Source organism: Lissotriton vulgaris, chromosome 12 (assembly GCF_964263255.1).
Source record: "Lissotriton vulgaris chromosome 12, aLisVul1.2, whole genome shotgun sequence".
In the NCBI taxonomy this organism is placed as follows: Eukaryota; Metazoa; Chordata; class Amphibia; order Caudata; family Salamandridae; genus Lissotriton; species Lissotriton vulgaris.
The window spans coordinates 61,853,413-61,876,081 of record NC_141700.1 but is presented as its reverse complement, the minus strand read 5'-3'; the positions used below and the strand labels follow the sequence as shown (position 1 = coordinate 61,876,081).

At 47.0% G+C, this 22,669-nt stretch overlaps 1 protein-coding gene across 2 annotated transcripts in view; it reads left to right on the top strand.

Moving 5' to 3' along the window:
- Positions 1–22,669, top strand: part of TJP3 (tight junction protein 3) — a 69,797-nt gene that overhangs the window by 5,481 nt on the left and 41,647 nt on the right. For both annotated transcript variants that reach the window (XM_086947107.1, XM_086947106.1), the window contains exons 2-4: positions 18,144–18,200; positions 18,749–18,873; positions 21,289–21,391. In XM_086947107.1, coding sequence (XP_086803233.1) covers positions 18,144–18,200; positions 18,749–18,873; positions 21,289–21,391 — 285 coding nt within the window. The remainder of the gene's footprint in view (positions 1–18,143; positions 18,201–18,748; positions 18,874–21,288; positions 21,392–22,669) is intronic.

Below are 22,669 nucleotides of genomic sequence, written 5' to 3'. Positions count from 1 at the left end.
CACATATTTCAATAGCACAGTTGGGGTGCTTCCCAGCAGGTAGACTTGTAACCAGAACAGACACACTTTTTAGGTTCACTGCACATCACGGGTACTACTGGCTCTGATTTACTACAACTTTGAAAGCATATTTTAGAAACACAGGGACGGTGAGAAAATGTATAACGAATGGAAAGAAAGGCACTAGCCACCCAACCCTGGCCCTGAAATGCACTACTTTTTAGGTGGATGTGCACTTGTAAACTCCTATCATTCCCAGTGCAAAAGGCTAATGGCTAAAGAGAGCGGACCTATTGTCTCGTCCTGTCTGCTGTGGTAGGCGGGAATCACATTTGAATGACAGTTGAACAGACCAGTGGGTTAAGAGGAACAGCCAAAATATACATTCTATCTATTCTATCTGTCTGTCTATTATAACATTACATAATATGTATATGTTTGCTTGTGTTTTATTTAGGAATGCTTTCATTCTAGAATGCTGAAGAGAGCTAAAGCTGTCTTAAGGTCAGACAAAGGGGTGATGAGAAGTGCATTTGTTATACCAGGAAACTGTTAAAAGTGCATTTCTGCAAAATATATAAAAGTGACGAGGATTGCCCTGTGAAACTTTCCAGAGTTTAGTCGGTGTGTTTGTGATTTGCTTTGTGCCTGGCATTGGACCGATATCTACTTTGATGTGATGTTGATTTTCTCATCGGACTATAACTTTATCGAGCCCACATCTGTGTAATAATTGTCGCTGGTTTAATGAAGTAGTTTTGTGCATGACGTCACAGTCGTAATAATGCTGCCCGAAAGCACGCGTACATGCGTGGCTCTTGTGCATATATTTCCTGTTTAACGTCACAATGCCGAGATCACTAACTGAAAATAGGGTAATTTCCCTGCCTGACTTCACACCGTGGTCTCTGACAGCAAGGTAGCTTTCCTCTTTTTCGACATCAAAATGTATCTTTCTCTATCTGACAATAAGGTCACTTTCTGTCAGACAGTAGTGTAGCTGCCCTGTCGAGTGTCACAATTTAGTTTTCTCTATTTGACAATATGCTGCTATTTCTGTGACAACAATGTGGCTATCCCTGACTGGCATCACAATGTAGCTTTCCACCTGAAACCACAATGTAACGTTGAGGCCTGTCCTGGCAGAATTAATTTCCTAATCTGGCATGCTAGTTTAGCTTTCCTTGGCAGGTTAGCTAGTATGACGTGGGTTAGCTAGTATGACGTGGGTTAGCTAGTCTGGCGTGGGTTAGCTAGTCTGGCGTGGGTTAGCTAGTCTGGTGTGGGTTAGCTAGTCTGGCGTGGGTTAGCTAGTCTGGCGTGGGTTAGCTAGTCTGACATGCCGGATTAGCTTGTCTGACATGACGGGTTAGCTTGTCTGACATGACGGGTTAGCTTTCCTTGTTATGCATGCCGGGTTAGCTTTCCTTGTCCTATATGCAGAATTAGCTTTCCTTGTCATACATGCCGAATTAGCTTTCCTTGTCATACATGCCAGGTTAGCTTTCCTTGTCATACATGCCAGGTTAGCTTTCCTTGGCATACATGCCAGGTTAGCTTTCCTTGGCATACATGCCAGGTTAGCTTTCCTGGTCATACATGCCAGGTTAGCTTTCCTGGTCATACATGCCAGGTTAGCTTTCCTTGGCATACATGCCAGGTTAGCTTTCCTTGGCATACATGCCAGGTTAGCTTTCCTGGTCATACATGCCGAATTAGCTTTCCTTGTCATACATGCCAGGTTAGCTTTCCTTGGCATACATGCCAGGTTAGCTTTCCTGGTCATACATGCCAGGTTAGCTTTCCTTGGCATACATGCCAGGTTAGCTTTCCTTGGCATACATGCCAGGTTAGCTTTCCTGGTCATACATGCCGAATTAGCTTTCCTTGGCATACATGCCAGGTTAGCTTTCCTTGGCATACATGCCAGGTTAGCTTTCCTTGGCATACATGCCAGGTTAGCTTTCCTTGGCATACATGCCAGGTTAGCTTTCCTTGGCATACATGCCAGGTTAGCTTTCCTTGGCATACATGCCAGGTTAGCTTTCCTGGTCATACATGCCGAATTAGCTTTCCTTGTCATACATGCCGGGTTAGCTTTCCTGGTCATACATGCCGAATTAGCTTTCCTTGTCATACATGCCGGGTTAGCTTTCCTGGTCATACATGCCGAATTAGCTTTCCTTGGCATACATGCCAGGTTAGCTTTCCTTGGCATACATGCCAGGTTAGCTTTCCTTGGCATACATGCCGGGTTAGCTTTCCTGGTCATACATGCCGGGTTAGCTTTCCTGGTCATACATGCCAGGTTAGCTTTCCTTGTCATACATGCCAGGTTGGCTTTCCTTGGCATACATGCCAGGTTGGCTTTCCTTTGCATACATGCCAGGTTAGCTTTCCTTGTCTGGCGCAGCCTTGTAGTGTTCCACGTATACATGTTCTCTCTCGTGCCGTCATTGGTAGTCCAGTCCCGCCCTGAGCTCGTGCAGTAGCTGCCTCTCCTCCCTAGTCTACACTGTGATGTCACGCTTCCTTTCCCTGCATGACATCACAGTAAAGCTATCCCTGACACCACAGTTTCACTTTTGTTTCTCTCTCTCTGAAAAAAAACTTGACAAAATAATAATTATTTAGAGCACATGTACTTATGAACCTACATTCACACTCTTATTATTACAGTGCCAAAGGTCACATTCCAGTTTATTATTACAGAAGAGTGAAGTTAACATAAGATTCACTGTTTATTGCCTCACCGATTGCATATTACGTTTGCTTTACACATGGAGGGAACACTCCTTATGCCAAAGAGGCCTCTTCAATGTAACTTTCCCTTGCTATATAAATGTAACGCCTTGCATCCCAGTATTAATTAATAATCTGTTTAAAGAAAAAAATACACATGAAACAAATGTCATGGCCTAAATACACCTGCAGCTGTGCAGGTACGACCAGCAATGTATAACCATTCTTTAGAGGGAAGGGCATTGTGAATATAAGAGTATTGTATCGTATCATATATATATATATATATATATATATATATATATATATATACATGATACAATACTCTTCAGGGTTAGAGTGCCTCATAAATTATGCAGCAAAGAAGCAGAGAACGGGTGGTAGTTCCCTAGTTTAGGTAGGGAGCAGCTCTTGTGTAGAGCACCTTACAACACCAGTGACACTCTGAATTTGCTAACCTAAAATGTCTGTTTTCCTAGCAAAGTTTTTAAGCACAGGATTTGCACCCTGCCATCCACGCCGAGATTGAAAGGGACAAGGTATATATTTAATCGGCCCCGCCCTCCCACCGCTCACATTTCACGCCCTGGTTGGTATTTCACAGCGAGTACTAATCTAATCTCTGCAGCTGGGCGTTGCCAGGTGTGTTTTGCTACCGAGATTTAATATTTTTAGACAGAGACAATAATTTGATGAGTCAGCGGTAATATTTGCACAGCTCTCGCTGCGCCGCAGCCGGGTCCCGAGCACAAACATTCACTTTAATTAAAATCCTGGCTAACCATTGAACTGCCCGGGATCAGAAAAGTTCCAGTTTGGAGACCGACTACCCCCACTGTGTCTAGTTGTCTAATTCCTGCCAGAGTGGGTCTGCCCATCGTGCCACGCCCTGCCCCAGATGGAAGAGAGTTGATGGTCGTGCCAAGTCGTGAAAGAGCCTCTGTTAAGGCCTCTAATTGTGGCTGCTTACCATCCCTTCTACCCACCCAGACCTCCTGGCCATCCTCCTCACCCACTCTTGCAGGTATCTGCCTCTTTTAGCTCATTCATTTTCTTGTCTCCATGTCTGCCCCTCCTGTTCTGGCAGTTCTGCCTTTCTCTGTCACTCTGGAGGGGTGTGGAGACCTCTGTTTGCTTTCCCCTTTCATATGTGTTGTAAATGAAGAAGAGGCAGTAGATTTCGGTAAGTGAAGTTTATTCTTCAAGAGGTTAACTCCACCCGTCATGGACGTCTGGTCTCCGTGAAGCCGGTGGTTACAATGGCAAACGGAAAGACTCAGCCGTCCATGCACGAGGGAAGTAGTTTGAAACACAACACAGTATGCACGGGCCGTGACTCGTGGATACACATTTCGAAAGGAAACAATACTAGCCCCAGGCTTTGGCTCGTGATATAGACGCGAGTCAAACTCACGAGCCAAACCCACGTCAAGGCGGTAACGCGAGCCAAGCCCAGCATTACAATATGCCCTTTGAGACAGATCTCCATGTCTTTTCATCATTTCTGATTCACTGCTTGATCCTCATTTCAGCGTCATGCTTCTTTTTTGCTCCTGCATGGTCCTGCAGGTGGGGGTTTGTTTCACTTCCCTGCTCTCTTTGCAGCAGGCAGCCATTGTTCCTCGTATGCTGTGGGCGGTCTGTCTGCCTGTACCTTTTGTAGGGCGCCTGGCAGCCACCGCCCAGTTCTCTTTTTGAGTAGGTCTACCACACCCTTGTGGTGGGACCGGACTGCACCACAGGCCACTGCGCTGTGGGTGGTTGGTGCTTTGAAGGACATTCTCTGTGCTATGCCTGGGTTGCCTTTCCCAGGACCATTGCCTGGTGTTCAGTTGATTGTTTCTAAAACCCTCTGCAGGGCTTTGTATTAGAGTCCACCATGTGGTAAGCAGAGCGTCCAACTCGCGTTGACCGCGTCTCTACTTTTTAGCCCATCTCATGGTGAAGAGGACCCCCACTTTGTAGTGATCGGGGATCTGAAGTAGGGCCCCTTTGTGATCAGCACCTCGTTTTGAACACTTCTCAACTTTTGAGCCCATCTCGTCGGCAGCAGGTTGACTTCCACCTCATGGTGAGCACTGCAGGGATTTGTTTTGGTGCCAAACTCCTAGTGAACAGGACTTCAGGGCCCACCTCTTGGAATCCCACCTCGTGGAATCGGGGCTTCCAGCATCATGATGAACAGTGCTCAGGTTTCGTGTCCACTCCTGGTGAGCAGGTGAACTTGCACTCCCTGTTGAGCTGGACTCTGTTCTACAGCGTGCCTCGTGGTGAGCTGTTACGTGTTTAGGACCTGCCTCGTTGTGATCTGGGCTCTGCTCGATGGTCTGCCTCTGGTGATCTGGGCTCTGCTCGATGGTCTGCCTCGTGGTGATCTGGGTGCTGTTTAAGGGCACATCTAGGCTGAGCAATGCTCTGTTCTAAGGTTTTCCGCGTAGGGAGTAATTCTCCGCTTGGGGCCGCCTCCTTGTGAGCGGGGCTCTGTTCTAAGGCCCATCCTGTCGTGAGTATGGATCTGCTGCGGACCCATCCTGTGGTTGTCAAGGTCAGCTTGGGCCCAGTTCTTGGCCCAGGGTGTTGGGGGTCTTCTGAAAATGTGCTAGGAGAGCCAAACCTTGAAAGTAATACCTCCAAATTTGAATATTGTCCGTGTAGACACCCTTCAGTCGCAGACGTTTTTTTGCCTGCGGCTTCCTGTGCCCTTCGACAGTGTGACCAGAATGGCCACTTCCTTGCCCAAGCAACTCTAAGATTGAATGTGTGTGTGTACTTCTTGTGTTTAATGGCATCACGGGGGCCGTGGTTCTTCTTGTTCCACCGGATGATTGACAGCTGTGGTGCGCTGACCCTGCTTGGGACAGTCTTCAGTCTTGTTCCATGGATGATTGGCAGGGGTGGAGTGCTGAGTCTGCTGGGGACGGTGTTCTCTTGTTGCACAGGTGATTGGCTGGTGTGGTGACAGTCTTCCCTCTTGTTCCATGGATGATTGGCAGGGGTGGAGTGCTGAGTCTGCTGGGGACGGTGTTCTCTTGTTGCACAGGTGATTGGCTGGTGTGGTGACAGTCTTCCCTCTTGTTCCATGGATGATTGGCAGGGGTGGAGTGCTGAGTCTGCTGGGGACGGTGTTCTCTTGTTGCACAGGTGATTGGCTGGTGTGGTGACAGTCTTCCCTCTTGTTCCATGGATGATTGGCAGGGGTGGAGTGCTGAGTCTGCTGGGGACGGTGTTCTCTTGTTGCACAGGTGATTGGCTGGTGTGGTGACAGTCTTCACTCTTGTTCCAAGGGTGATTGGCAGGGGTGGAGTGCTGAGTCTGCTGGGGACGGTCTTCTCTTGTTGCACAGGTGGTTGGCTGGTGTGGTGACAGTCTTCACTCTTGGTACTTGTTGGTGGGACTGACCTTTCGTGGACGGGCCAGTGCTTAATTTGTAAAAATAAATAAGTGCCATGGCTCTCGTCAGGAGGCAGCTGCAGCTTGCACCACACATTGCCGCTGCCAATGATAGTAACAACACAATTACTAACGATCACACTCCAAGTGTGACAATTCAGACTATTCCAGGCCCTCAAAGCTATTAGAATGGCTTTGGCGGCAGGTAATAGCAATGTTTTATTTATATTGAATTTATAATTATCTGTGGTTGTGGTCATCTCTAAATTAGCCAGACAGACTGTTGCAAGCGCTGTTGTTGACAATAAAGTGCCGGTGCCAAGCACCAGAAACCACCAGTTCAAATTAAGCACAACAGGCACTGGCAACCTTTCTTTGGTTTCTTAACTTTTGTGATTGATTGTGGAAGCATAAACATAACTTGTGTTTGTAAAGCGCACGTTCACCCCTGCTGGGGCATCTTGGCGCTGAATAACAGATGTTTGTTACCCAACTCAATGGTTCTCATTTTATCGACCTCAGATGGATGAAAGGCTGAGTGGACCAGCTGGGATTTGAACCTGTGACCATGAGGTCAAACACATGCCCCTGCAGTGGATGCATTAGTCCACTGAGCCACAAGACCCGGCTTAAGCTAGCAGTCTCAGTTCCGTTGTCAGAAACCACATAGGCAGCGCAATAAAAAATGTAATCTCCGAAATGAGACTGGTACCCCTGACACAAAAATAGAGTAATTGGCCTGCAGTGCTCTGCTTCGACCCTCTTTCCATCTGCAAGGCCTGCTGGGCGTCTGCTCATTTCACTGGCAGCTACTCCCTCCCCTAGCAGGCGGTCCACTATTTCTGCCAGTTCTCAATAGGGAATTTTTAATATTAAATATTGTATTTTTATTTACATGAATTGCTAGCTAAAACCCTATCTGACCATCAAATTCTCCACTTTGGAAAGTAAAATCTGGCTTTAATTGCCTAAATTCACTCCTGTCTGACAATATTACTTTCTGATTCAAAAATACTGAGCCAGACGTTCCTTGCCTGCTTTTCAGTTCCTCCAGGCGCAAAGCTTGCTTTATAAGGTGCAGCTGTGAATATTCCTCGGCAGTCCCTGTTGGCTTCCTGTTTGCGGCTTGTTCTCCTCCTATGTTCCCCGGTCTCCCTCCAGCCCTCGGGCTACTTTCCTTTTACTCATCTCTACCCTGGGTACCAGTGCTTAATTTGTGAACAAATGAGTGCCAAGGCCCTCATCAAGAGGCCACTGCAGCTTGCACCACACATTGCCGCTGCCAATTTTTTCAAATGTATTTTTTGCTGGTATAGCGCGCTGTCACTCCAAGGAGCATCCTTGCGCTGACCGGTAATAGTAAATGCCTGCCAACTAGGTAGAAGATCCGAGGATGAGTGAAAAATCTAGTAAATTAGGGATCCCGAAGATCCATGTTTTTAGTTGTTTTCTGAAAATGGGTTCTGATTCAATAAGTCACATTTTCTATGGAGAGCATTCCAGGCCCTTGAACCCAAGACAAGATTTCCCGCCTCTCGTTTTGAGTCTGAATGTAGGGGGTTTGAGGAGGTTGTCCTGTGACTACCTGAGCATTCGTGATGGCGTATATTGAGTAAATCTAGCGATGAGGTATTTTGGACCGGATTGCCTATATGCTCTGAAAGTAAGTTGGAGAATTTTAAACCACATCCTTTTATGGACGGGCAACCAACGGAGGGCATTCAGAGCTGCCGACGCAGAGGAACGTCGACGGCGTTTGAATGCTTCTCTAGCAGCGGCATTTTGAACCACCTGTAGTCTCTGCATGGTCTGTTTTGACAAACCTGGATGCAGGCTGTTACAGTAATCCAGTCTGGATGTTATTAGGGTTCAGGCCACTGTTTTCCTTACCGATAACGAGAGATAATCGAATAACTTTTTTGTGACTTTATTAAACCAAAACAAGATCCTGCTACTGCAAGTGCTTACGGACGAAATGACCGAGAGGTGTCGAATTTTACTCCAAGGATTTTTACCAACCTTACCGTTGTTGGCGGCGGGGGAGTGGACTTAGACCACCTTAAGGCTGGACCAAACAAATTGGGCTTCATTTGCTGCATAATCTCCATTTTGTCGGTGTTGTATTTTAAATGGTTGGATTGCATCCACCGAATTACTTCACCTAGGCAGTTTCTGAAATTGTGTTCTGATCCAATGGAAGCTCTATCCAACGACAAGATTAACTGTGCCTCGTCGGCATAGGAAGTGGCTTCAATGCCAACGGAAGTGATCAAATCGATCAGCGGAGCCATATAAATGTTAAAAAAGTGCTGGGCTGAGCCCTGTGGTACACCAGAGGTGACCTTTCTTTGGGGGGATACAAGAGGTCCTAACATGTCTACTTGTCCACGGTCAAAGAGAACGGATCTAATCCATGACCATGTCAAATGGGGAATGCCATATCTCTCGATGCGTTGCAAGAGGATATCATGAGAGGTGGTTTGGTGAATCATGATACCCTTGTGGCAGAGAGAGGAGTACCGAACGCTCTGTTTTTTCTACACACAACCATAACACGCTATATAAGACACACATGGGCTCCTGCTGGTGACGAACCCCCAACACATGCACTGGTACATTTACAATACCTGATGGGGAACGTCAGCCATTTGACTAGGTGGCTATATAAGGGTATAAGGTCACACGCTGGAGTACCACTACAGGCGCTCCGGGATAAGTGGTCGATGGACCTGAACAGGGTATTTACTGATAAGGAATGGGACACCATTCTATAATAACCTGAAGAAGGTGTTGCACAATGCAAAGTTTACATTTATACAACTTCTGGTTATGCATCGAGCGTACCTGACCCCTCGTAGACTGCACGTGATGTTCCCGAATACACTGGATGTGTGCCCGCGAGGGAGGAGCCCTGGAGCTGGCCTGCTCCATATGCTATGGACATGTCCACGCTTATAACACTACTGGGCAGATGTGCACGACGTACTACAGGAGGTTGCTCCGGGGAGATGGGGTGTATTAGCTGAGCATTCCCTACTGGGGTTGGGCATGAAACACAAAAGTGGCAACCCCACAATCAGATTTGTCAATTTAGCACTAATTCTGGCCAAACGTGCGATAACTAAACTCTGGAAGGCCACTGTGGCCCCGCTAGTGGCGGAATGGCATAGCAAGGTGGTGAGGTGGGGCAAGGCAGAGAGTGCGGTGCTTAAGAGGGAAGAACATGGAGGTTTGCTCAAAAAGCCTATATCCCTAGAATGTAATACGATTCTGAAAGATTTTATATCAAAATAATTGTAAAGGAGAAATAGCAGGTACCTGGATGCTACTAGGCCCTACGATTATACACAGTAGATTATGTAAGGGGTGTCCAAGTTGTGATATTGATACATATAAGGGACATCTCTTATGCAAGGAGGTTGCTGCTAGACCAAACTGTGCTTGAATATGTTGTGTTTTTTATACAAGCTATTTACAAGACCACGAGGGTGCATGTGGAGGGAGTGGGGGGGGGGGGGTTATTTCAGTTGTTGTGTTCCAAGTGTCAAGCACCATGTGTGATTATAGAATGTGTACAAAATGTGCAATGATAATTATGAATGTACAACTAGAGATATAACATTCATATGATGTGCTGTATATGTGTATCATAACACTTAAAATTAATAAAATATGTTAAAAAAAAGCGAGGTGGTATCAAATGCGGCTGACCGATCTAATAGGGTCAGCACTGCATTATTTCCCTTTTCCAGGGTGAGCTTTAATGTGTCAGCAACCTCTAACAGGGCGGATTCTGTGGAATGTCTTGGATAGTACCAACACAACCACTAACCATCACACCCTGCAAGTGTGACATTTCAGACTAATCCAGGGCCCCAAAGCTATATGAATAGCTTGGGTGGCAGGAGACCATCATTTTTTATGTATATTGAAATAATAAACGACTATTGTTGTACTCTTCTATGAATTAGACAAACGGCGCCCGGGGGGGGGGGTAGAATCTGCTTTCATGGTTACCCCCACTTTTTGCCTGGTTTCAGTGTGTTTCTATTGTAGTTTGCTGGGGTCCTGCTAATCCGGAACCCTGAATCTGTGCTTTCTCTCCCAAAATGTCTTTTGTAAGTACTTTGGTGCCTCCACAATTGGCTACTAGTGCACCCTTATACGTCCCTAGTATATGGTACTAAGGGTACCCAGGGCATATGTACCCCATGGGTCTCTGATGGGCTGTAGTAGCATGTATTGTGTCACTCATGGGAGTCCCCTTAACCTGTGACTACAGGTCTGCCAGTGCAGCCTGTGTGAGGTGGTGCTTGCACCGATCACAAAAGATTTACGTTACCTTATATCAGAGGTCACTACACTTAAAACCTATGTCACCCCTATAGTAGGCCCTTCGGTCCTGAGGGCAGGGTGCTTGGTTACAAGTGTGAGGGTGCCCCTGTATGAGCAGGACACCCCTACAAACCCCGGAGTCGATTCTCCAGGCTTTGTAAGTGCATAGCCAGTGCTTAATTTGTAAAAACATAAGTGCCAAGACTCTAGTCAGGAGGCTGCTGCACCTTGCCCCACATATTGCGCCTGCTATGCTGCCTATGATAGTATGAACACAACTACTAACTGCCGCTGTCTTGCAGGTGTGATAATTCAGACTATTTCAAGGCCCTAAAGCTATAATAATGGCTTGGATGGCAGGTAATAGTCATTGTTAATGATTTAATAATTAACTGTTGTTGTGGCCATCTCTGAATTAGCCAGACAGCACCACCTTGTGGCAGACTGTCACAAGCTCTGGTTTTGACATTTAAGTGCCAGTGGTGAGCACCGGAAACCACTGGCTCAAATTAGGCTCTGGTTCAGCAATTTAAATACATACAGTGTACATCAGTTGTTATAAGATGTCTAACTATATAATGGATGTGCCGAACCTGGTCATGTTTGGTATCAAACGTGTTGGAATCCTACCTCAACACCTATTTTGGTGGTGGAGGCATGGTCCGATGTACTGGGGGTTCCATAGGGGAGCCCCCTGCACTCCTGGTTAAAGTCTTTTAGGGTCTGCCAGCAAGCAAGTGCTGCTTAACGACCACAGACCCGATTCTGACCTCCCGTTGTGGAGGTCAAGCAGGGGAAGGTAGAACAATATGTTTCCTTTCACAGCGAGGTGTGACCACCTCTCAGACAGGACTTGATGTATTGGGCTGGGGTGGGGGCGCTTGCCAGCGCCACCAGACTGCATTAACAGGCACATTTTGTGCCCTCCTTGCATACTCCGGTTTGAGCCAGTTCTGGAACCCTTGGTTTCCGCTCTGGCATGAAACTGGACAAAGGACATGGTAGTATCCTCCCCTCTGTCCATCCTCTCCTCTGGGTGGGACTCAAGAGGTATTTAAGGGCTCCCCCTGGGTGGGTCCTCAGATTTGTCATGGTAGAAGATTCACCTCCGAAACCAAGACACTCTTCGACCTTCTGAACACTTGGGCTCTGTTGGAACCAAGACTGCGTCAAGGAACACTCCTGCTGCTCCTGGTCTCACTGTCCTTCAAGTGTTCTGCCTAGTTTATGTCTGTGCTTTGCTCAGGTTCTCAAAAAAACTGTGGGCATCAAGGACATCCGAAGAAATCTACTTTGGAGCGAATGAGTCCCTCTCCTGCTTCTTCAGGCACCACAATGAAGCGGACTGGTCTGCTACTCCTGTCGCCCTACAGACGTCCTGAGTCCCAGCAACACAGGTGGGAGTTCTGGAGCTCTGGCCTGATCTGTCTTCCCTGTAATGTGGAGGACAGTATCCCTTGTCTGAGCCGCTGGGACCAAACCCCTGTGCACCGTGTTGACTTGCCATGGTCAAGGCTTGTTGGCTATGCACTCCAGAGATCTTCAGGCTACAAGAAGCTCCAGCCTCCAGCAACGCATCCCTTGCCCTATGGGCCTCCATCTTTGGTGAGCTGCCTGAGATCCTGTTGCGACTCCTGTGCCTTTGGCCTGTGGATCTTCCTCCGGGTCTTCTGCGTCAGTGGGCTCCCCTGCTTGCTCAGGGCCTGCTCTCACTCTCCTGCACTTGGTGAGTCCCTTGGACCTTGCTGGTCCCAACAATTGCATCTTGTAGTTTTCCACACCAGTTGCAGCTACCAAGGCTTGTGTGTGCTCCAGCCAGACACCAACCACCTAGACACCAACATCTGACATGGGACAGCTCGTGTACCGCTACTGGTCTTCCTCCGCGTCGCCTGGTCCCCACAGCTGCAGCATCAAGGTTCTCGTCCACTCTCCTGAGCTCCCTGACAAGGCTGGGCATTGTGATTCCGTTCCTCCTGGTCACCTCCGAGTGGCATAGACTCTGTCCCCTCTGTTTGCAGGTTCTCCTCTTCAAGAATCCACCCTTGGATTCCACCTGACCTCTTCAGAGACTTCTCCAGAGGCCTTTTCTCCAGTCTTCCATTGGCGTCTATGGGAGGTACCAACGTCACTTCACCCCTATGCACCCGGCTTCCCTGTTGTAGGTATCCTGGTTCCTGGGATATCCACGGATGGGGTGTCTCTCCAACTTTGTCTTCCACTGGGTTTCTTCAGGCTGCACTTGGAAAGGTCTTTTTTCTTTAAAACTGCAACCGCGGCTTCCCCATTGACTTTTATTGGGCTCGCGGCTGTGTTTCCACTCTGCACACAGCTTCAGTGGGGTTCTTGGGTACTTACCTTGGGTGGTTTCTTGGGTGCCCGGCGCCTCTGGGTCATTTGGTCAAAGTCCTGTCTTCTTCTGCAATTTTCATTCCACTTTCTTAGTATATGGTTTGGTCTCTACCTAGAGACCAATGTATATTTGTGCTACTTACCTGATTCCTTTTGAGTATTTTCATGTGTCTTGTTGATATCTCCAGCTAGGAGATATACCGATGTGTTGTGAAATAAATATACTTATTTTAATAAACACTGTGTTTCTTTTTCTCTAATCTGCCGGTTCGATTAAATGTGGTAAAACAAGTTGCTTAATACACATAAGAGTTGCCTGGATTAGTGCAAGGTGCATCACTCCTTTAAGGCTGCACCATATACTAAGCCAGCCTCCTACAGTGCCACCGTGTGGCAGACTGTCATAACTGCCTGTGTGGATAAATAAGTGCCAGTGTCGAGCACTGGAAACCACTGGCTCTAATTCAGCACTGGACTTAGCATTTCTCATCATCTATTTGAGCTTCCACAGTTGATAAGCTTTCCCGCAGCATCTCCCATATATTTGTATTATTTTTTATTTTTTTTAACAGGGGATGTCCAGTGATGTGGAAAAAAACTATCTTTCCCCAGTCTTGCATCTGTAACAATCGCCAACAATCGACATTCTAGAATTTAGCTTTGTTTGACGTCATCTGAGCTTTTGAGATGAACTGTGACATCATTCACCGGACGGCCCACTTTAATGTTTGGTTTCGACAAGATCATCTCTGGCAATAACTGCTCAATCTCCCGCTCTTGGCTCCAATTGCATCTCCATCAGCATATTTGCGCTTGCGTCCTGGACGCAGATAGCTGAAGGCTTGCCACTTGCAGATGTGGACGCAGTGTTCTAGAATCAACTCTGTGGGCCAATAGGCGCCTTCATGACACTTTGTAGTGCTGGTGACTCAGTCAATAAATTCCATTTTCTCAAAGTAGGGTTACTTGGACTAAGTTGTTTTGAGCTTAGGTTAGTGTGCGCGTGGCTCCACCCGGGGGACATCTCAGTTTCACTTTACTGCCTCATTTTCGGGGCCTTGAATGGGGTGATCAGGGCTTTGAGTTGGGATCAGACTGTGGTGATCAGGGCTTGGTGATTGGATCAGACTGTGGTGGGCAGGGCTTGGTGATTGGATCGGACTGTGGTGAGCAGGGCTTGGTGATTGGATCGGACTGTGGTGGGCAGGGCTTGGTGATTGGATCGGACTGTGGTGGGCAGGGCTTGGTGATTGGATCGGACTGTGCTAAGCAGGGCTTGGTGATTGGATCAGACTGTGCTGAGCAGGGCTTGGTGATTGGATCAGACTGTGGTGGGCAGGGCTTGGTGATTGGATCAGACTGTGGTGGGCAGGGCTTGGTGATTGGATCAGACTGTGGTGGGCAGGGCTTGGTGATTGGATCAGACTGTGGTGAGCAGGGCTTGGTGATTGGATCAGACTGTGGTGGGCAGGGCTTGGTGATTGGATCATACTGTGGTGGGCAGGGCTTGGTGATTGGATCAGACTGTGGTAAGCAGGGCTTGGTGATTGGAACAAGACTGGTGAGCTGGGCTCCACTGTGCTTTGATCCGGCGACACTTCTTGACCTGCACACGTTCATTTCCTCAACATTGTTTTCTTCCAATTTCCCTAAGTCAACTCTGTATCACAAATGAGGGTTGGTACAATTGGGTGCCCGCCCAAATAAATAAGTCTCTTACCAGAATAAACATCAACTAATAGACGTATTATTCTAATGTGACCACAAGAAGCCGTGCATCGATCCCGCCGGACAGCATATGACCCGAGCACAAAGTAACTAAGCAGATATAGAGAATTAAAATTAATTTCTCAATTCTCAGCATCTACAAATTTCTGTTGTTGGGTTTTCAGCTTCCAGATCTTTGAAGTTAACTGCAAACTATTGCTTCTGTGAAATCTAAAAGACATGGTCTTGAATAGCGGCTATCTACACATATGGCCTGTGGCAAAAAAACATGCTTTTCTCACAGCAAGGTTGCCAATTCCAGGAATATATCAGTTGCTGCTAATGGGATGAATGTATTCGGACTTGTAGAATACGGAATGTTGAGATTGGTCTTCAGTACAAATGTTTCCTTAGCTTTATCGGTTCCTCACGAAGCAGCTGTAAAATTTAGATCACCTACTATCGTCTTTGTATCCCAGTACAACAATCCAGTGAAGTTCTTTTGATTTAGAATTGTCCTGCTTTGGAAGCAGGCCAACGAAGATTATCAAAGATATTTAAGAAGATTTTCCTACTGGTTCTGCGAGATGCAACAAAAAAAAATCAGGTCTTAAGGATAAAGAATGAAAGGAGTTTAGCTGTTCCCTTCCTGGAATCTGTTAGGTGGAAAATATTGTTTGGGTGATAGGAGGGTGAGAATGATTAACTAGGTTCTTATAAATTTCAATCTTTTATCCTCCACACTATGGATGAAAGTAAAATCAACTGGAAGGGTGGCTGTTGTATCATCTCCAACATGAAAATAATGGATGTTTTTCTATGAATTGTGGAGAGAAAACGGAATTCTGCGCCTCTTTTGAGGAAATTAAATCTGCTGCCCACTTTGCACCAGTCTTGAATGATTGGGTTATTTGCTATTAGGTTTAAGGGCCTTATTTTGGGTCATTGGAGAAGATGCTCCATCCCAGACATGCCCGATGTCCCAACCACAGTATTACAGATGCATTACAGCCTACGGCTTCTGTAATACATCGAACACGACATACACGTTTGTTACGGAGTGTCCTGCCCGCAAACTCTAAAAAAGGCCCTAAAAAATGCTTGTACGTGTTAAGCGTAGTTTGAATGAGAAATAAAACGTGATTTAGTGAACAACACAAAATATTTTTCTGTTTTGCTTAATTTTTTTGCGAGTTGTAAAAGTAACTTGGAGTAGAATGGAATATTCCAGTAGTAGGCAATACCATACAGGAGGTGGAAGTGATGCAATGGACCAAACGCTCTTCGGGCTTCTAAATAATTAAATTTACAGAAGGGCCTGAGCATAAAGTAACATCCAGAACATATATTTTCTAGCAACTGCATGTGGTTATGCCATCATGCTCGATGCGGACACTGACAATGTGCCATAGAAGACCACATTTTGGTGTCCATTTGTCAATCTTTAAATCTCTGTGTGCTTAGAAGTTAATCTTTATAAGCACTGCTTCATTTCAGTCTGTTTCTCCTCTCTTGGTTATATTTTGGCTTTGTATGCTATGTCTCTTGAAATAGGATGATGTTCCCCCTCTACTTGCAGTAGGAACCACACTTTAAGGTTAGTGTGTGGTAGGGGTTTGCATATCACTGTATTGTTTATTAGAACATTGGAATGTTGGGAGCTCCATTGAAAACCATGGAGTGCTCTGGGCTTATAATGGCTGGTTTAACCCCTTAAGTGCTGCCTCGGTGCGTTGTCCGACGGCAGCACTACCTCCCCAGTGCTGCGCACGACCATTGGACGTCCATTCAGCACTAGTTCCAATGGACAGCGCAGCACTGGGGAGGGATGTTTAATAGCAGCTATGAGGTTAAGCCTGGAGCTCCAACATTCCAATGTTTCTTTGTTCACAGCTCTGGCTGTGAACAAAGGCTTCAGGGAGCCTGAGGGGATTCCAATCCCCTCACGCTCCCATAAAGCTTTCTTCTTTTTCATTAGAACATTCTGCCCTCTAGTGGCAGAATGTTCTAATAGCCTTATAGCCCTTCATAGATGGGCTATACTGGCTATTAAAGTCCCTCTCCCTTGTTAAAGGCCCGAGCCTAACGCTGGAGAGGGCCTTTAATAGCCGGTATAGCCCTCTACGGCGGGCTATAAGGATATAGTGTCGCTTCGGAATGCTGTCATAAATTGGGTACCTTTAGTATTCTGGTGTCAAGGTTTGTTTCATCAAGCAGGGTCTGTTTGATTTGGGTCATCATTCGGTGTAGTTTTGGGATATAACATAGTCCTTCATGAACTGCGTTGAAAGCATCCGTAGGAGGCCGAGTGATACACCAACCAATTCCATAAGGTGAGAGAGTAATGCTCTCTTGGGTGGAGCCAAAGGCTACTCTGCATATGTTTCAAACCACAGGTGATGCAGTCAAGCCAGACCTAAAAAGCAAGATAAATATTGCAACAGCAGCCATTCACTTATAGGACGAGCACAACATTCCATAAACAAAATGTTGTTACTTGCATAACTATACATAACTGTTTTATGATGCACATACATTTGTTTGCTATTAACATTTTTTTAAAGGAACTGAATTACTAGTAACAATCTTTAAACAAGCAATGCCAGTATGACTGTATTATGAATGAAATTTCCTCTTGTGTCACTGATGGTTGGCCCCTCAGTAAGCCATTAGACATGTACTCCGTCACTCCTCTTTGTACTCGTACATCAAGACATCCATCCACTTACGCATTCCTTTTTTTTCACAACAAAGTTTATTGGGGCACATACACATTCTTGCATTCACCCTCTGACCAATCACAGTAAAGCACACACCAATTCAACAATATATGGAATGGTATACATTACTTGTGGCTGCCCTCCTCCGGTCCTCCCTTTTGGGCTGCTGCCAGAGGAAGACCACCACCATCCATTATCTAGTTATTTGAGGCACTTTAAAGCATTACAATTTCATGTGTGTGTCCCAAAAAGTTCAAGCTCAGGAAGCTGGCTAAGTAAACAAAATGATCACAGTTGTGAGGAGGGCAAGTACTTTTTTTGTGGAAGCGCACAACTCCTGCCCAATCAAAACATGTACTTCTGGCTCCGAACATGTGAGTGGAGGCAAAGTTCTTCTCCGCTGATGCTCACATAATGTCTGGCAACAGCTTCCCTCTCAAGCCAGACCCTAAATAGATGAGCCACGACTTATGATAAAAAGCATCATGGACCGTCCCTTCTTTCCTTTGACATATGAATGTATTCTTTCAAGCACCTTTTACTTGGAAGTAATCTTTAGTAATGGAGTAATGGGTGAAGTAATGCAAATAATCTTCTTTTGTTATCTAATCCGGGCTAAAGTAATCGGAGTAATCAAGAGCGGAAGTAAGAAAATTGAGTAAATGCCTACAGTCTAATCCAGGGTGTAGAGACCAGAGTAAACATTTGTAATACAGTGCTGGGAAAAGTAATGGGTGTTTTCTCTTGTAATCTAATGTAGTGTAAATATATCAAAGTGAGGAACATATGTCAAGGAAAATGGATTTTGTGTTTCTTGCATAGCCTCGACGTGTATCGTGTGGCAGTGTCGAGCATTCCAAGATGGCCCCTGATGCATGTGTTTTGTCTCGCTTGCAGGTCTCTGAGATGGAGGAGATGACCATCTGGGAGCAGTACACGATCACCCTGAACAGGGTGAGTTGAGCCAGTGTGGTGATTTGTGAAATCTGGAATATGGATGGGGGTACGGTCAGTTGTGACCTGCATACTCATGAAAGGCACCAGGTTGCAGCTTGGCATAGACCCTTGTGCTCACGTACTGATGGCTTGCGCCAATAAACCGAGAAAAGCCAACTCTGTGTGTGCTTTTATTATCCATGCCTGGTCTGTGGCACAGGGAATGGCTAGAGCTTGCCTAAGTATGCCAGGTGAGTCTGCATGAGTACTTCCTGTGTCTGTTGCAGCAAAGCCTAAAAAATCTGATCATCTTAGAACAAAGTTTCTTCGAAGTACCAGGGAAACTCCTGTGTCGGCTCTCCTCCATCATTCGTTAGGTAAAGCAGAGTGAGTCCACCCTGCAGCAGTGTCCTGACACTGTGGAAAGAGTAAGTTAGACCTATCTGAGTACTCTAACTTTGATTGGTTTCAAATCTGCCTCTGGTAGCGCATGTAGGTAAACTGCTTTCCTCATACCCTTGTTCTTTTTTTTTTTTTTTTTTTTTTTTTTTTTTTTCTGGTTCTAGGTCCCACGGTTTGGCTTTGGGATAGCCATCTCTGGGGGCAGGGATCGTCCTGTTGGCCGCGAAGGTGACAACTCTGTGATTGTGTCAGATGTGGTGCGTGGAGGGCCCGCAGATGGCAGACTACAGTAAGTAAACACAAAAAACTGTTAAACTGGAAGTGCCCGAGCACTCCAGCGGTCCAAAGACTCCTGTGTCCCTAAGTAGTGAACCACTTTTTGCTCTGCTTATGCCTCTTAAAGGGGCATACAAGTGCTTCCTTACACAATCGAACACCGTTAACAATCGCACCATGGGTCCATTAATGCTCCATTGAGCTCCATCACCTGATGAAAGGTTGGTTTTTACTCCATGGACCGCCATCACCCGATGAAGTTAATACTCCTTAGAGTCCCATCACCTCCTATTTGGCTGATTAATATATGTACAGCCCATCACCTCAGGAAAGGTTGGATTAGTACTCCTTGGATCTTTAGGACCTCATGATGGGAGAGTTAGTAACCTGCAGAGCAACAATACTTCATTGAGGGCCAGTTGGTACTCTAATAGAGCCGCATCATCTCCTGAAGGATTGGCTGATCCTCCAAAGAGCCGCAACATGTCGAGGGCAGTTAACCATGAAAGGGTTGCTTGTTTTCTCCCTGGCACTGCCATTTTGTGGGCGCTTATCCAAAGCCCTCCATAGCCTCATGAACCGCTGAAGAGTTCATCAGCGGTCCTTACTGATCTGATCAACCTCTGCTGATTTGTTAATAAGTATTAGAACTGTTTACATTTTGGTTTGGGTGTTGCGCTATCCCTGGGCTGGGATTGGTCACTTCAGCCACTCTCCTTGGCTCACACTTTGACTGCACGACCTTTCCTCTTGCCCACTCCCCACTGATATTGGAGCTGTGGGAGATGCAGCATTGTCTTGGGGTAGTGTTTAGTGTCCAAGGTTCCACTCTTCAGGGGTGCTACAAATAGCAGGTCCAACGGCAATGGCACCAAAAGGAGTGATGAGCGGGGCTGGCATTTTCAGTGCCCCCCATTGTGGTCTTTCACAGAAAAAAAGGTGACTGAGCGACACATGGGAAACTTGAATACTGTGCACACATTTGAGACCCAATCAACCACGAACGTGTGTATTGTCCCACCACCTTTCTTGTGCCTCATGGCCTCTCTTGTGCATCTTGCCCCATGCATCTTGCCTCACTTGTGCCTTTTGCTGCACTGCTGCGCTCCTTGCTGCACACCCCTTGCCTCTCTTGTGCCTCTTGCTTCTCTTGTGCCCCTTGCCTCTCTTGTGCATCCTGCTGCATGCCCCCGTGCCCCTGATTTTTATTTTGCCCTTGACTATTCTCTAGTACTCCCCCCTTTGCCCCCACTTCCTAGCACCCCCTGTCTCTCTACCATCACCTGCATTTCTAGTATCCCTCCTCCTGACTCACTTGTACCTCACGTCTCTCTAGTCTACCCTACACCCACGCGGTACTCCCTACCCTCTCTTGTGCTCCCGACCCCCCCACCTCGCTACTACCCCCCCACCTCGCTAGTACCCCCCCACCTCGCTAGTACCCCCCCACCTCGCTAGTACCCCCCACCTCGCTAGTACCCCCCCACCTCGCTAGTACCCCCCCACCTCGCTAGTACCCCCCACCTCGCTAGTACCCCCCACCTCGCTAGTACCCCCCTACCTCGCTAGTACCCCCCACCTCGCTAGTACCCCCCCCACCTCGCTAGTACCCCCCCCACCTCGCTAGTACCCCCCCCACCTCGCTAGTACCCCCACCTCGCTAGTACCCCCAACCTCGCTAGTACCCCAACCTCGCTAGTACCCCCAACCTCGCTAGTACCCCCAACCTCGCTAGTACCCCCAACCTCGCTAGTATCCCCCAACCTCGCTAGTACCCCCAACATCTCTAGTACCCCAACCTCACTAGTGACCCTAAGTTACTTGTAACCCCTACCTCGCTAGTACTCCCTACCTCGCTAGTACTCCCTACCTCGCTAGTACTCCCTACCTCACTAGTACCCAGCCTCACTAATATCCCCCTCCCTCCCTTATAGCTCTTTGTTTCTGTCTAGTGTATTGTGGCCTCTAGTGCTCCCTGCCTTAACCTCTCTTGGGACCCCTGTCTAATACACCTCCTCTCTAGCCCCCCTTTTTAGTCCCCTTCCTTGTCCTGTCTTGTGCTCCTTGCCTCCACTCGTCTTTAGTACCCACCCCCTTCTTTAGCGCTTCACCTCTGTTTCTTTAATACCTCTTTGACGCCCTCTGCTCCCTTTCACTCCTTTCTTTCCATTGCGATCTGAAGTAGTGAACCCTTGATTAGGGGGAAAGGGTGAAAGCCGTCCCTGGTGAAATAAAGTGGGAAGAGGTGAGTGAAACGTGAAAGAAAGAGGTGCACGTGTGTCTCCATCACTGGTGGGTGGAGGCTGGTATGAGGAGGGCTGAGAAGGCTCGTAAGGTGCTGGGTGAGAGTGGCCGATGCGAGGTGTGGGGATTACAAAGCCACATTCAGACTCCTTGGAGGAATTTACATTTCTGTTTTCTTGCCAAGGACCAGGGACCGGATCGTGATGGTGAATGGAGTCTCCATGGAGAACGTGGCTTCGGCCTATGCCATCCAGACGCTGAAATCCTGCCCGAAGCAGGCCAACGTGGTAAGACTGGGCTGACACCCAATTTCCACAAACCCCTCTCCATTTCCCACTCCAGTCTCCCATGAACCCCCCTTTTCCCACACCCATCTTCTGTCGTCAGTCTCCAAACACTTTCAATTCTCCTAATCGCAACCCTGTTTTCTCTCGCCTCTAATGGCCGAATTGCTCCAGAATCCCTTGCTATACTTTTCTCTTTTGCCCGTTATCCCAAGTTTTGAAAAGTTCTAATTGTTTTAATGACGTCAGTTCTTGTAGGTTGTTGCTCCTCTGCGTACTGGCCCTAGCTGGCTAAAATCCTATTGAGTGTTCCCCAAGTGATGCCCGGTTCTAGCCATATAAGTACTGTATGGTACTACTTGTATGCCCACTGGTTCCAATCACCTCTGTCCCTGTAGAGAGCTGTGGAGGTGATTGCTGGTTCATTTTGGCTGGATCCCTGTCTAGTGCTGTGCAGGTGATGACTGGTTCTATTTTACTCTGTCTCTGTAGAGAGCTGTGCAGGTGATGACTGCCTCCTTGCTATACGAAGAGTGCTGCGCAAGTGCTAACTTGTTCTAATTCGCCTCCATCCCTGCAGGGAAAGGGATGATTCTGTTAACTTTCTCCACCCATGGGCGTTTCTCAGCTGCTTGTAGCTCCCTTTTCTTGGTGTCGGCCTTTGCACATCGATGAGTTACATTCGCATATTTTTCTTTTTTTTTTTTGCAGAGTTTTATATAGCGCGAACTAGAACCGAATCAGGTATCAGAGCGCTTTACATAGCACCAGTTACGTTACATGATGACACACATTTATTTTAGGCACAGGGAGATTAAGTGATTTGACCCAGAATCACAGGAGGTTTTAGCGTCGTTACCGAGACTCGAACCCAGATCTCCAGGTCCGAGGTTGAGCGCTAATTACTGTCTCCATCAGGTTCACACTGCATATTTTTCTGGGTCAAATGCTCTGAAGCCGGCTGAGATAGGAGTCCTCACATCTGCTTTAGGATATAAATATATTCTCGATGCTGAGAGAGCTAGAGGATGAGCGCCAATCATGTGCGTCCAACATAGCGCGTATCATTCCTTGCAGCATTTGCACACCCTTCAGTGAACCTGTAATCTTCATGATGAGTTTACCTAGCTGGTCTACACATTGCATCTATAATGTGCCTATGCCTTCCTTAATATTCCATTCTGACTCCATCATATACATCCACCATGTTGGACCTAAGTGAAACAACGCTCATAAATCCCACTCTATATTCCTGCCCATAGTGGGCAAATTGCCGTCATT